General features: G+C 41.3%; 2 protein-coding genes across 3 annotated transcripts; both read left to right on the top strand.

Moving 5' to 3' along the window:
• Positions 1–3,177: 3,177 nt before the first annotated feature.
• On the top strand, positions 3,178–4,561 carry LOC129597202 (uncharacterized). Its single transcript, XM_055494669.1, has 3 exons — positions 3,178–3,457; positions 3,774–4,019; positions 4,151–4,561. Exons 1-3 carry the CDS (start codon positions 3,398–3,400, stop codon positions 4,307–4,309), a joined length of 465 nt encoding a protein of 154 aa, XP_055350644.1. The 5' UTR covers positions 3,178–3,397; the 3' UTR covers positions 4,310–4,561.
• Positions 4,562–5,573: 1,012 nt separating this feature from the next.
• LOC129597178 (uncharacterized) lies at positions 5,574–8,425 on the top strand. 2 transcript variants are annotated; one of them, XM_055494641.1, is made up of 3 exons: positions 5,574–6,187; positions 6,421–6,804; positions 7,729–8,425. In XM_055494641.1, exons 1-3 carry the CDS (start codon positions 5,925–5,927, stop codon positions 7,763–7,765), a joined length of 684 nt encoding a protein of 227 aa, XP_055350616.1. In that variant the 5' UTR covers positions 5,574–5,924; the 3' UTR covers positions 7,766–8,425. The 2 variants fall into 2 exon arrangements, with proteins under 2 accessions (XP_055350616.1, XP_055350614.1); XM_055494639.1 differs by having other exon boundaries at positions 5,575–6,187; positions 6,421–6,788.
• Positions 8,426–12,431: the final 4,006 nt, after the last annotated feature.

Raw genomic sequence — 12,431 nt, 5'->3', positions numbered from 1 at the left:
TATTTATGTAATTGTATAAAAGGCGATTCCATGCGGCGATCATGTGCAATCGGTGACAAAATGAGAGCAGACAGTGCTTTACAGCCAGCGAAAACCTTGCAAACCAAAATCTCACAAGCCTCTGAAACCAGTGCAGATGCACGAAGGAGATAAAATAGAAGTACGGTATATATAAGGCACGAGAATAACATCCATTTGGGATGAAAATGGATGATAACAATCCATTTTCGTCCCAATGGATGTCGGATGATAGAGCGAAAATACCGGCTTGGGAGATGAAAATTAATAAACTTTTAATACACTGTACATGTCCGCACTGGGCAGTAAAAGATCGTATTCGGATGTCAGTTCGAGCCTTTAAAACTGACCATAAAAGTCAGTTCAAACAAAGTTATCACACTTGGCCGTGGTAAAAGTGCTTTCTTCGCACGAAGACTATCAACAAAATTACTTTACTACTTGATTAACTTTACTTCACTACTTCGGATGATGTCTGCACAGGCGTACTCGTAGTCATTTGTAGATTGGTTGAATAAATTCCTTTTTTCCAATTCGTACATTGCTGTAACAGGGGTGTCAAAAATAGCGTGGCATAACTCCATGAATACTTTAGTCTTGATGATGGAACGCCTACGTAAGATATTATCGGAATCCGATGCTTCACAACGTCGATTTTACACATTGCACCAATGGCCGATGACATTACGGCGATTACGACAATCAGGTTGTTTGTTATTACTGCAGAAGACCGCAGTGTACCCGCATGCCGTAATGAGCGTGATTATGTAGTACAGGCTACAGTATGTACAATATCATAATATTACTAAACCTTAAGGTATTCCATCGAGCTTGCACTTTGTACGATGACGTCACGGTAGATGAAGCGTCCTGTGCGAAGAGTGGGCAACCCCTGCGGCTTTCGTGTTTGCAAAAACTTTCAGATTCGCCGAATCTGTTCGTACTATGGCTCAAAAAACGCAGAAAAAAATTTGAAGTTTGAGAAGTAAAGATTGACAAGTAAAAAGTGTCAGGAAAACGAGACGTTAACGAACAAAGTAAATATTGCTTACCACGAAGGTCTATGAGGCAGTTTGCCATAGACCTCTATGCTGACCAAAAATCATTTGTTTTGATTAAAATTAAATTGTTTGATGCCTTTGATTGACTGATCAAATTTTAATTGTTTTGTTTTGTTTAGCTGATCAGGTTTTAGTTGCTTCGTTTTATCACAAGTTAAAAATCAAAGATTTTCGATCAGCAGGGATGTCTGTGGCAAACCACCACGTAGACCTCTATGCTAGTGATAAGAACGTAATCCTAAAACTTTCGTGTTCCTGACAACGTTTCATTTACCCACTTCCGTTTCCCAAACTTAAAATTTTTTTCTGCATTTTTTGAGATATACCACGAACGAGTTGCATGAATCTGAAATTTTCAAACCACACCGATCCCGCGGGGGTTCCCTTGTGCGTTGGACAATGCGTTTCACATATCGTGACGTCACGCCAGTCGATGGAATACCTTAAGGTTTAGTAATATTATGACAATATGTACACCTGATAAGGTCGTATAGCGGCTTATGCTAGGGCCACACTTCAAGTGCGAAGGCCTTCGCACAGTGCGAAGACAAAAAGTGCTAATAAGTGTGAGCGCAAAATGTTCTAAGGGATCCTTCGCATCGAACAAAAAGAATGAGCGCCTTTCGCACTTTTTTCTTAAAACGAGTGCGAAGAGCGTCTTCGCACCGTTTTTGGTGGGAGGGGATTTTCTTTCTCCTTCGCACTTGTGCGAAGGAATGGACCAATACCGAGCAACCGGATGTGATTCTGAATGTTTCTAAAACAGATAAATAGCATAAAATAATTAGTGGTACCTGTTTGTGCAAATGTATTATGTGCAAGTGTATTACATGCATTATCAATAAAAGGTCATGCCTTGCCAACGTTTCTTTAAAAATTTTGTTGACTGTACTTTTCCCTAATCGATATCGAATTGCGATATCGTGCTGAAAACAACCGCTAGCCAAAATTCTGTAAACGAAATCATTTAATTATAGACCCGCCAGTGCAGCGACGTTTTTATTGACAGGTTATAGGTGTATATGATTTTGTACAAAAATCAGCACGTATGCATACAACTGTAATGGACAGTAATCTAGACGTTGACAGCAGACGTTAACGGACAGTAGCGCGTGATCAAAACGCTAGACAGGAGGATGGTCAACAACAGACGTTTTTTCGGCAGAATGTTAGGACGCATTTTTCAAGGGAGGAATTCAATTCCGCTTGAGAGAATTATTAAGGATTATCTCATTGCCACAATAATTTTAAGATTTATAAATTCAAACCGAAATGCAGTAGCTCTCGACCTGAATCCCGTCAGTTTTGCGCTCATGACTTGGTGAAGGCGGAGCAGATCTCAGTTTCGTAGAAGTTCGATGAAGTGTGAGTGCTGACGTTTTAAGCAAATTTTGTTCGAACTTTTTCTTCGGTTCGCACCTCTCGCACTTTTTGGTGCGAAGAAAAGCTTCGAACTGTGCGAAGGAAAAAAGTTCGATGAAATTTGCATCGCACTTGAAGTGTGGCCCTAGCATTACTACTTATCAAACTTACCTAACTGAAAAGGTGCGGGTATCTAAAAACGTTATGGCTTACTTGCATTCTTCTATGGGTGTTATGCTGCTATCAGTAGGTATATCAGTAGGTGAAGTATAGTCACCGTAGGTAGTACATATTATAATAGTATAATTATATGACCTTATCGGATATTATAATTAAAATCTGTTACGGCATATATGTAACATGCTACGGTTTGGGCTCCAATCTGAAATAAGCAGGTTCCGGTACGACATCACTGGACTGGAATGTCGTGTAATACTGCTTGCCGGTATTTAAGATAAGAACAAAATACCATTGTACAGAGTGGACTGAGGAGTACTTTGTACCGGGACCGCATGCAAAGTGCAGAGCAAACAAGCGCTCTTACACATAAATGTTCGGTGTAGAGATCCGCAGGATAGCCATATTGGACATTCCAAATTTATCGCAGTTCAATGTCCGCTCATGAAAACTTAAGCAACTATAAGTCATAAGCAATCGTTGACGCACTATGCCAATATTGCATCAGATGCTGGGCTGATTAATAACGATTGTATAACGTATAACTGATGAGCTAAACTGTGATTATTCCAGGACAACGCTATATATAAGGGAATAAGTGTTCGAGATTCCACATTCGTACCTGAAACCATTATTAAAACTCGAGAAGACTTACCTGGTTGGTACACTTCATCTTGCACACCGTCTTTTACTTAGCGAGCGCAGATTTCATCGCACACCACTTGTGATTTTGGTTAAAGTGGCATTAGCCTTTCCTGTTTGCCGGGATAATAGCCAACATGCGTCATACACTGATTGGATTCATCGGGATTTGCATGATTGTTACCGTATTTTCAAAGGTAAAATGCTGCGGCACTTGCTGTACTGCTGTTCCTCAAATAATTCTTGCGAAATAACTCTGACGTTAGCACTATAAAGCGCCAACCACAAAAAAGTTGTTTTGGATGCGGGAAAGCGCAGTTACGTTTACATGTAAAGTTATAAGTACCGGTAGTTCTACAACTTAATGGACTAACATAATGGTAGTACGCAACTCAGTCTAAGTGAATACGGTACTTAATACCATTTGTCCCTCGCTACATGTGCACAACCATACTCACAGCAAAGTGGTGACTTCTGAAGCATCTGTTGTACGAGTACTTGTGCAATGTGCAGGATCTGACAATCGGACAACTGAGGAAGACACTTGGCCATGATGTGGTATCGGTGCAGCATCATACGCGTCCGTTAAATATACCTGGAGGGAAGTGGCTAGATAAAAACTTGGGCATTCATCACAGCGGCAACGTTTTCAAGACTGCATCCGGCGACACCTGGCTGAGTCACAAAGTGCCCGGAAAGCTAGGCAAAGGCGGTAACACGGTGATAACAAGTGCTCAACATATGTCCAGCAACTGGAAGGTAATTAGCACGCAAGAATTTGGCAAATTAAAAGAAATAATATTCTTTTCTAGTGTACAATGGAGTTCTATTTAATATACACATATCGGTACAAGTTGTGCAGAATATAAGAGAGCAATACATTTTTGTAGGCCTCTGGAAGAGAACACAAAGTGAAGCCAGGTTTTACGCTGTCGGATGCCATCAAGGCCGGAGGAAAGAATTATAATGTGTTTAAAAGCAACTGTAACGATGCATCCTGCAATCAGCTGTTCCAGATAAACAAGCACAACTTCGGATCCCGCGGTTAGGCTGTATGCTTTACTATGCATACTTTGCTATTCCCTCAATCGAACCGAAGAAAATTCCGTCATGATTGTATAGATAGAAGTACGCAAATTGTTACTGCCGCCGTGGTACAGTGGGACACATTCTCGAATTTTGTGCTATGACTTAAGCAACATAAGGCTTATTAGTTGTTGTTGGTACGCTTAACAATCATGAAGAGAGGTAAAACTGAATAATGGAAATTAAAATTAATAAAGTAACTCAGACTAACAAAAGTACCCATGCATTTGAAAAGCGTATTACATACTCGTATACGGTATAATCAAAACATCGAATGAAACTGATCAATTCTCGTCGACAGAATCATGGTGTGCTCGTTACACAGCTCAATGGACGACCCTAGTGACCCTACCGAGACGGGCCGAGGCATCACCAGTTGTAGAAAAGTCGGGGTTTTCAGTTCCTTACGAAATACGTAGAACTAATTGTAAGCAGTATAGTCTGCACAGATACGCTACTCTTGCAAATACATTTGTGCACCATTTCACTTTTGCTCATCTCGGAAACAAATTTAGCAGATTTTCTCCCGTTACATTTTCATTCCACTGTATTCTTTGCTCTGGCTAAAGAACTGTTAGGCATTATTACGTAACGTTTGCAACTGTGACCTTTTCACCTAAATCCAGCTTAGTGCATCATGTACTCAGTATGTGAAGTTGTGAACTACCGAAGGATCTTCCGTTGTTATTTCTTTTCCAAAAATGAAAAGCTGTCGGCATCGGCACACAACAAAATTACTTAATCGTATTTAAGTGGACAAATATGTCGAGAAATGGAGTAAGTTATGTAACACATTTAGCAGCACTTCGGCGCTGAGAACTGATGAAGGTATGGTGAAAACAAAACCTCCTGCCTCACTAATGCATCCGTTGCCGAAAGCATAATACAAATATAATAATTATAAGTCGATCACTACCATAATAACTTTGTAAACCTTATCTTTTAACCGGATGGAATGCACAGTATTCTTGGCTTAAATTTTTTGTCGTTCGCTTGCAAGTGTCGAAAATAACAGGCGATACAACTTGATCGGGCAGATGCAGTAGTTATTGCACAGATACAGTACTCGTACTGTAATAAGTACGCACTACGCAATTCAGAATCTCCAAAGGAAGGCTGCAGTAATGGGAGCTCTGTTGCTAAGTATCAAGATGCCGTTTAAAACTTTAAATATATTACGTGTGGTTTCTTTCGTTTAACTCGTTAGGCAAAAAACCAGACACGCTTGCCTGCACGTCAGTTTGTGGTTCTACCTACGAACCGCAAATCAAATGTTTAGTCTTGTGGACTGTAGATATCATGAATGACATTAAATTACCAGGGAAACGGGAGTTTGAAATCGTAACTTCTCGATTGCATGCTGTTAAAAGTCATATGTAAAATCAGATTTACTCGATTGTATCTCTGCTGTGCAAGCGATTAAGTTGACTCTCTGCATTTCTTAAATCTGTACGACTGTACGAGTACCAGTAAAACCGGTAAGCCGGTTTCCTGTCACTCGCAGTATTTCGCGCTTCGTCAAATTCTGAGTTGTAGAAGAATCTCTGCTTTGTGACACTGTTTCTATCACCTGCTAACATGCCAGTATCACCGTTTCGTGAAACTCCCGCACGAAATTTGATGTACAAGATTCCCACTGAGCAGTTCGTCTTTGTACACTCGACTTATACGGCCGATATAGCAGTTGAAGAGCAGCAAAATTATCCAGAGATTGTTCCATCGGTGTGGTCTGTGGAGCTGACGATCGCAGAGAAAGACGGAAAAGCTGTTGTAACCGCAACAGTTCGCCCTAAAGAAGGAGTCAAAAACACTAGCACAATGTTGGTGGAATGCACTGTCCGGTATGCCGTACTTTGGGTACTTTACGGAAGTTTTGGTGGACGTACTACGGTACTACACCGTATTGGTAGTCCCTTGCGCCAGGGCGTTGACTTTGGCGATCACGTAATAGGAAACAAGCCTTTAGGGAGACATTTACTGTAATATCTTGAACAGTATCACAAAGAATTCCATTCGTTGTAACTTAAACGCAAGTAAAAATTTCAAACAAACCGATTAAAGCGCTTGCTTCCAGGATTGGCGTACCATGCAAGATCGCACCATATACTCGGAAAGATTGCGGCACTCCGTCGCTCGAGTCACTGACCACAGCTGTTTATGGCTCATGTGGGAAAAACCATTATCGACTGAAACAAAACACCCATGTATTTGTCAATCTGTTCTTTTATCCCGAGAAGTTAACCGGAGAAAGCAGCAAAGACCGACTAGATTTACAGCGATTGCGAGAATCGCCGACGCTGTCCGACTGCAAATTGGTCTGTGCCAATGAAGAATTCCCCGTGCACCGCGCAATCTTAGCGGCTCAATCACCGGTTTTCGCTGCCATGTTCAAGAACGAAATGTTGGAGCAGTCGTCAGGAGTCTGCCAGATTGACGGGATCAGTGCGGATGTTCTGGAGTAGGGTTGTTAACGGTGCGGTGCGGTGTACACCGGTGTGCCTTCGGTGCGGTTTTTTACAAGAAACCGCACCTAGCCTACCGGTGTAAAGGGAAAAATCGCACCGGACGGTGCGGTGAAAAACAGAAATCGCACCGCAATTTTTCACACCGCACCGCACCGGTGTACACCGGTGTAGCGCAAGTAAATAGCCGAAAGAGCAACTAATTACCGATTTTATTTTTTATCAGTTTCAACAACTTCTTGGCACTGCTTTGCAGTAGCCAGTGGGATACCCAGGCTTAAGACACATCAACGCCTGCACCGTGCCAGACATTACTAACCTTAACTGTTTAAATATGAAGATGTAGACATTATCTGCTCCAAAACGTAAAATATCGAGAACTGATTATTTTATGAGTTTTATTGACTGAAACAACACTACAGAGCGTGGAAAATCAAGACAAACTCTTGCGCACGGTGCTGCACAATCTCTTTCTTGTGGCAGCTCGGTTGTTGCAGCAGCCATAGTATCAAGCGAGCTTCGAGTAATTAGACATGTGAATTGCGAGTGAAATGGTCTACACGTTACAGAATACAAATTTACGATCGCGTCAGCCTGTGCACCCTGTGGGCGGGAACCCACTTCAACCCAGTTTGCAGCGTCATTTCACAAAAATTATTTATTTTAATTACAAAATTATTATAATTATATCCTTCGGTTAACCGGTGGTTAACCGGTGTACGGCAACGCGGTTACCCAGACGCACCGGTGTGCGCCGGTGTGATTTTTCCCAAAAACCGCACCGCCTGTACCAATTTATTTTCAAAACCGCACCGCAATTTTTTCAAATTGCACCGGTGCACTGGTAAAAAACCGCACCGTTAACAACCCTATTCTGGAGATCATGATTGATTATGCCTACACGCGTGCGCCTTTCGAAGCGAGCAATTTGACGGAGTTATGGCACACCGCGGATAAGTACGATATGGAGGATCTGCGTGCGGAATGCGTTCGTCGGATGGCCAGCTCCATAACGACGGAGAACGTGTTGCAGTATTTCAATTTGGCTCGTGAACATGGTTTGACCAAGCTGAAAATAGCTGCTGGACAGTTCATCGGTCAAGATCCCCTTAACATCCCTTAAGCGCGTCTCGGGAGTTCCCTCACTTAATTGCATTGTTTTCTGGTTGCGGGTCTATAACCATTATACATTCTCCTTTCTTTACAGTTTTCTTTATGACAATAACCACTGACGTTTTCTGTAATCGTTTATTTATATATAATCTTTTCTATAATTTAATACAACCAACTGTGCTTCGTTTCCCCGTTCGATAAGTCAATCGGTGGCTCGATCCGGCGTTCACGAAAGTGCAAAGTTATTGCTTTTGACTAATGGTCAACCGAGCGCCGCAGGCGAATGCAGTGAGTTGTTCTGCAAAATTTCCATAACTACGAATGGGTAGCTTGCAGTATATCTTGGGTTGACCAGTTGACCTTCTCCCTGAATTTTGCATGATTGCCTAACAAACGATGCAGCGGTACAGTGCGTGCTGTCCGTGTTGTCACAGCTCACAAGTGTCAACTCCCAGATATATGTCGTATATAAGCACTGTGTGAATGTGAGTGAAATCCTGACCAGTAGTACTTAGATGCGCAAATACCAGAAATATGTAATTGTGACCTCACCAAAACACGTTACAATTGATGCCCAGAATCTTTGTTTTACTTTTGCATGACAGTACATGTTCTATAGCAATTTTGTTGTCATGATCTGCGCTAGAAACTACGCAAGGAACGCAAGGAATACGCAAGGAACGGTAGACCAATCTTGAATCTCTACTTTCGTTTTATTCACAGAAATCGCACTGCTGAATAAGAATTTTTTTTTGTTTAACATTGCCTTATACATATTGTACATGATACATATGATATACAAGTACGGTTAGAAGGCTACTCTACGTTTTGGAAATGACCGAAATGTTGCAAAGTTGTTGTTGTAGCTATACTCGTATTATTCGTATACGAATTAATGGGTTTAAGAACTTTTCGGATAACTGTATGCACTATGCATTATGCACTTCGTTGATTAAATATTTTTAACGGTGCGCTTCCGCACAAGCTAATATTGTGCATGCGAATGATGCGTCTGAAAATTTAGAATGCGTATGTACGATGTGCGAGCACATTGTACACGATATCTATACAATCGCACTTCTCTTTAAAGGTCCGAGTTTTAAATGCAAACGGTGTTGCGATGCTCGTAAAGCAATACACCCTTTAAAAATTATTAATTCCAACCTAGACGGTCGATGGACATTTTCAAACCAACACATCGTAAACATAACTGACAGTTAGGACGATTTACGACATTCGCGAATGTAACACAGAAACCGACAAAAAACACAGATACCGACAAAAAAACTACAAAAGGCAGCAGCCAGAATCCACAGGTGTCACATTAACCACCTCACTGGTTAAGGCCAAACGCAGACCGTTGTAAGGGCAACCCCCGAGATCGCTTCTTTATTAGAAGCTTCTGTCGTGCAATAAGGAAAAAATAAAATAAAAGACGTGCGGTGGAAATATGCACTTCCCAGACCACGACCAGTCGGGGAATAGAGCGACTCTTAATCTCAACTTCTTATGTATTTCATGGAGCGAAAGGTTAAGGATGTTGATGTACAAGTATGAGATGATATGCAGGGATGAAGAAGAGGATCCGGAACTCGAAAGCCTGCTGAAAGAGAAGACACGAAAGGGAACACAAGGGATGCGTGAAGTTATACGTTACCTGTCCGACGCTAGATGGTAGCTGAAGCGTATGAGTATGACAAATCCATCAACCTGGCGCTACAGGGCATGAAGATCGAAGGGACCGAAAGGTCACGGCAAACAAGTGGGATCAAGTGGGTAGCCTGTTACGTCACGAGATTATCCGAAGATGATAATGCACGTCGACGAAGTAGAGGAATGACCCCTGACAATAGGTGAAAGGTCACCCAGAGGTCAGTTTGAACAGCCTCACTTGGAAAGAGAAGACCAGAGCAAAAGCCTGAAGTTAATCAGATCGAGTAACAAGACTCTACTTTTGTTGGGATTACAACTCTTGACATTTGTGTGGGCGACGAGCGCCTTATATAGCCCTGGGCACCGCAAGTGCTGGCTCTTCGTACGCGCAGGTACGGGTCTGAGAACAATACGGATTTACACGCTAACCAATAAGAGACATCTGAGGACACGTGGACTAATCACACCGCTGCATCACTACACGTGGACTAATGAGAACATCAGGTCAACTAATACACTAGAACAATAGGTTGAGCTACGTCATCGAAGCGCGGTCACGTCGAAATGGCAAGTCGCGGTCAAAGTTCTCTGCTGGGGATTTCTGAGAAGTCGAAGTAGAGACTCGGGGTCAGGACTCGCGTAGAAGGTGTAGTAAAGCCTAGGCCTTAGTTGTAAGGGTAGAAGTAGTAAAGTAGTACCGATGTGTACTAAGGGACGCCAGTACACGTCACCCCCGCAAACGAGATTTCTCTGGATCGTAGTGGAACAAAAGTGAAGCTCTGCGGAACGAAGTGGAACGAAGAGGAAGGAACATAGGGACATAGGAAAAAGTAACATCTGCTCCATCCGCATAGTGCGTGCAACATCTAGCACTATCGCCAAATTCCATCCCGACTATCCGGTGCCATCGAAAGTAAGTAACATCGCTCGGTCCGGTAAGTTGTTAGTGAGTTTGAGTGTTATAAGTCATCGGATCCTGGAGCGTAACTGGCAATCCGGAAGTCCAAGGAAGTGGAAAGGCGGAGAGCAGGAACGTCCATGAGATCCAAGGTGTTATCGTATTTAAAAAGATGTTGAAAAAAGATGTTGTTTATAGCATTAAGTGCTTTAAGACTGATCATTTAGATGTTATTCCGTATTGAAAGTGGATGTATGAGACGACTGACAACCGTTATACTACGAATAACTAATAAAAATTAGAGGATTAAAAGACTAACTGCAACAAGGAAAGTTATATCTGCGCTAAACCGTGAAACGTGGTAGAAAGCGAACAAACAGACATTATACTACGAAAGCTAGTTAAAAAGATAAAAGTTACTAATCATACAGCACTGATAGGAAATACTAAGTTCAGACGATACGCAATGCAAAACGCTTAGACTGACAACATACTACAGAAATTAACAAAAACTGAAAATTCTAAAGCTGCTGACTCTGATAAAATGTAAGATCTGTGCATCATTCTATTCTACAAAGCACTCTACAACGCACTATGCTGGAATGGGAACTGAGACACTACACTACGACTGTTAACAAAAATACAAACTCTACTGCACATGCTGCGAAAGCTTATCTGCTAATTCAATGCTGTCTGAACGTGAAAGCAGAGCTGATTGATGGACTGCAAGTCATAATACTAAGAAAATTAACAAAAACTAAAACCGACTGCTATACTGCTACTGAAACTGGAGAGTAAATCTGCACTTAAGATGCAATGTTAAAAGATCTACAAGCGATTAAAGCCGAGACACTACGATAAGCCGCAAAATTAAAGACTGTTGAAAATCATACTGCAAAGGTAATATCGAAAAACAAGGTAGAAATTTTAAAGTTTAAACGCAACAAAGTTATTACTAATTATAGACGATATAGAAACTGTCTGGATTTGCTGGATCTTAAGCCGTCTAACTACGAGCATTCAACGAAAAAGAAGTTTTACCGCTACATACACCAAAATCTGAGTCTTATAAGCTTGTAACTGGATGATGAGAAACACACACTAAAGCCGATATCCTACGCCGATTCACAAAAATAAAGTTCTACCGCCAACATACTGCAAATACACTGGTTTAAACTGCTACAGAAGATTAAGAAGACATCGATATGGATATAAAGACCGCTAAGCTACGAAATTCGACAAAAACACTGAAATTCGACTACATACTGCACCGACTAAAGTTTTTAGAAAAGCCTTAAATAACCCTGCAACACTGCCGTCATAAAGCTCATATACTACGAAATCTCGACAAAAAGATAATTCCTACGAAACTGGACATCTGCATTAATTCTAACATACTGCTGATTAAAGAGAACCGTAAACCGTCGCGCTGACTCAACATGCCGATAAACTACGAGAATTACTAAAAATACTACCGAGACTCTAAATACCGCAAGTAAGGATTTATATAAGACTTTACACACATCCATCTGTATAGACAACACAAAGCCGATCAACTACAAACTACCGATACCGAAAATATTAACCATACACATACCGCGTAAATAATTATCTGAAGGTGTTAGAAGTTTTAAGGGCCACGGGGGCGCCAAGACTTATTATGGTTTTAAGATGTTGTTAAGATATATAAGATGTTATTATGGTGTTACAAAAAAGGAAATTTGAACTACTGCATATCAACATTTAAGGAATCTTGCTCAATGCTCAATTTTATCTACACCCACAAGCCGAACTACTACGAAGTACTGCAAAAACTAAAATCGAAATTCACACACCGCACAAAGTTATTAGGAAAGGTTCTGGTACGATTTCCTTGCATACACGAACACTACTCTACGATACTCCGATACTGCTAATAATTACCGCTAACATGCCGCAAAAGGTAAAAAAGATACTGAA

This window comes from Paramacrobiotus metropolitanus, unplaced genomic scaffold, assembly GCF_019649055.1.
Source record: "Paramacrobiotus metropolitanus isolate TYO unplaced genomic scaffold, Prichtersi_v1.0 Parri_scaffold0000101, whole genome shotgun sequence".
Lineage (NCBI taxonomy): Eukaryota > Metazoa > Tardigrada > Eutardigrada > Parachela > Macrobiotidae > Paramacrobiotus > Paramacrobiotus metropolitanus.
This window is presented reverse-complemented; position numbering and strand designations above follow the sequence as displayed.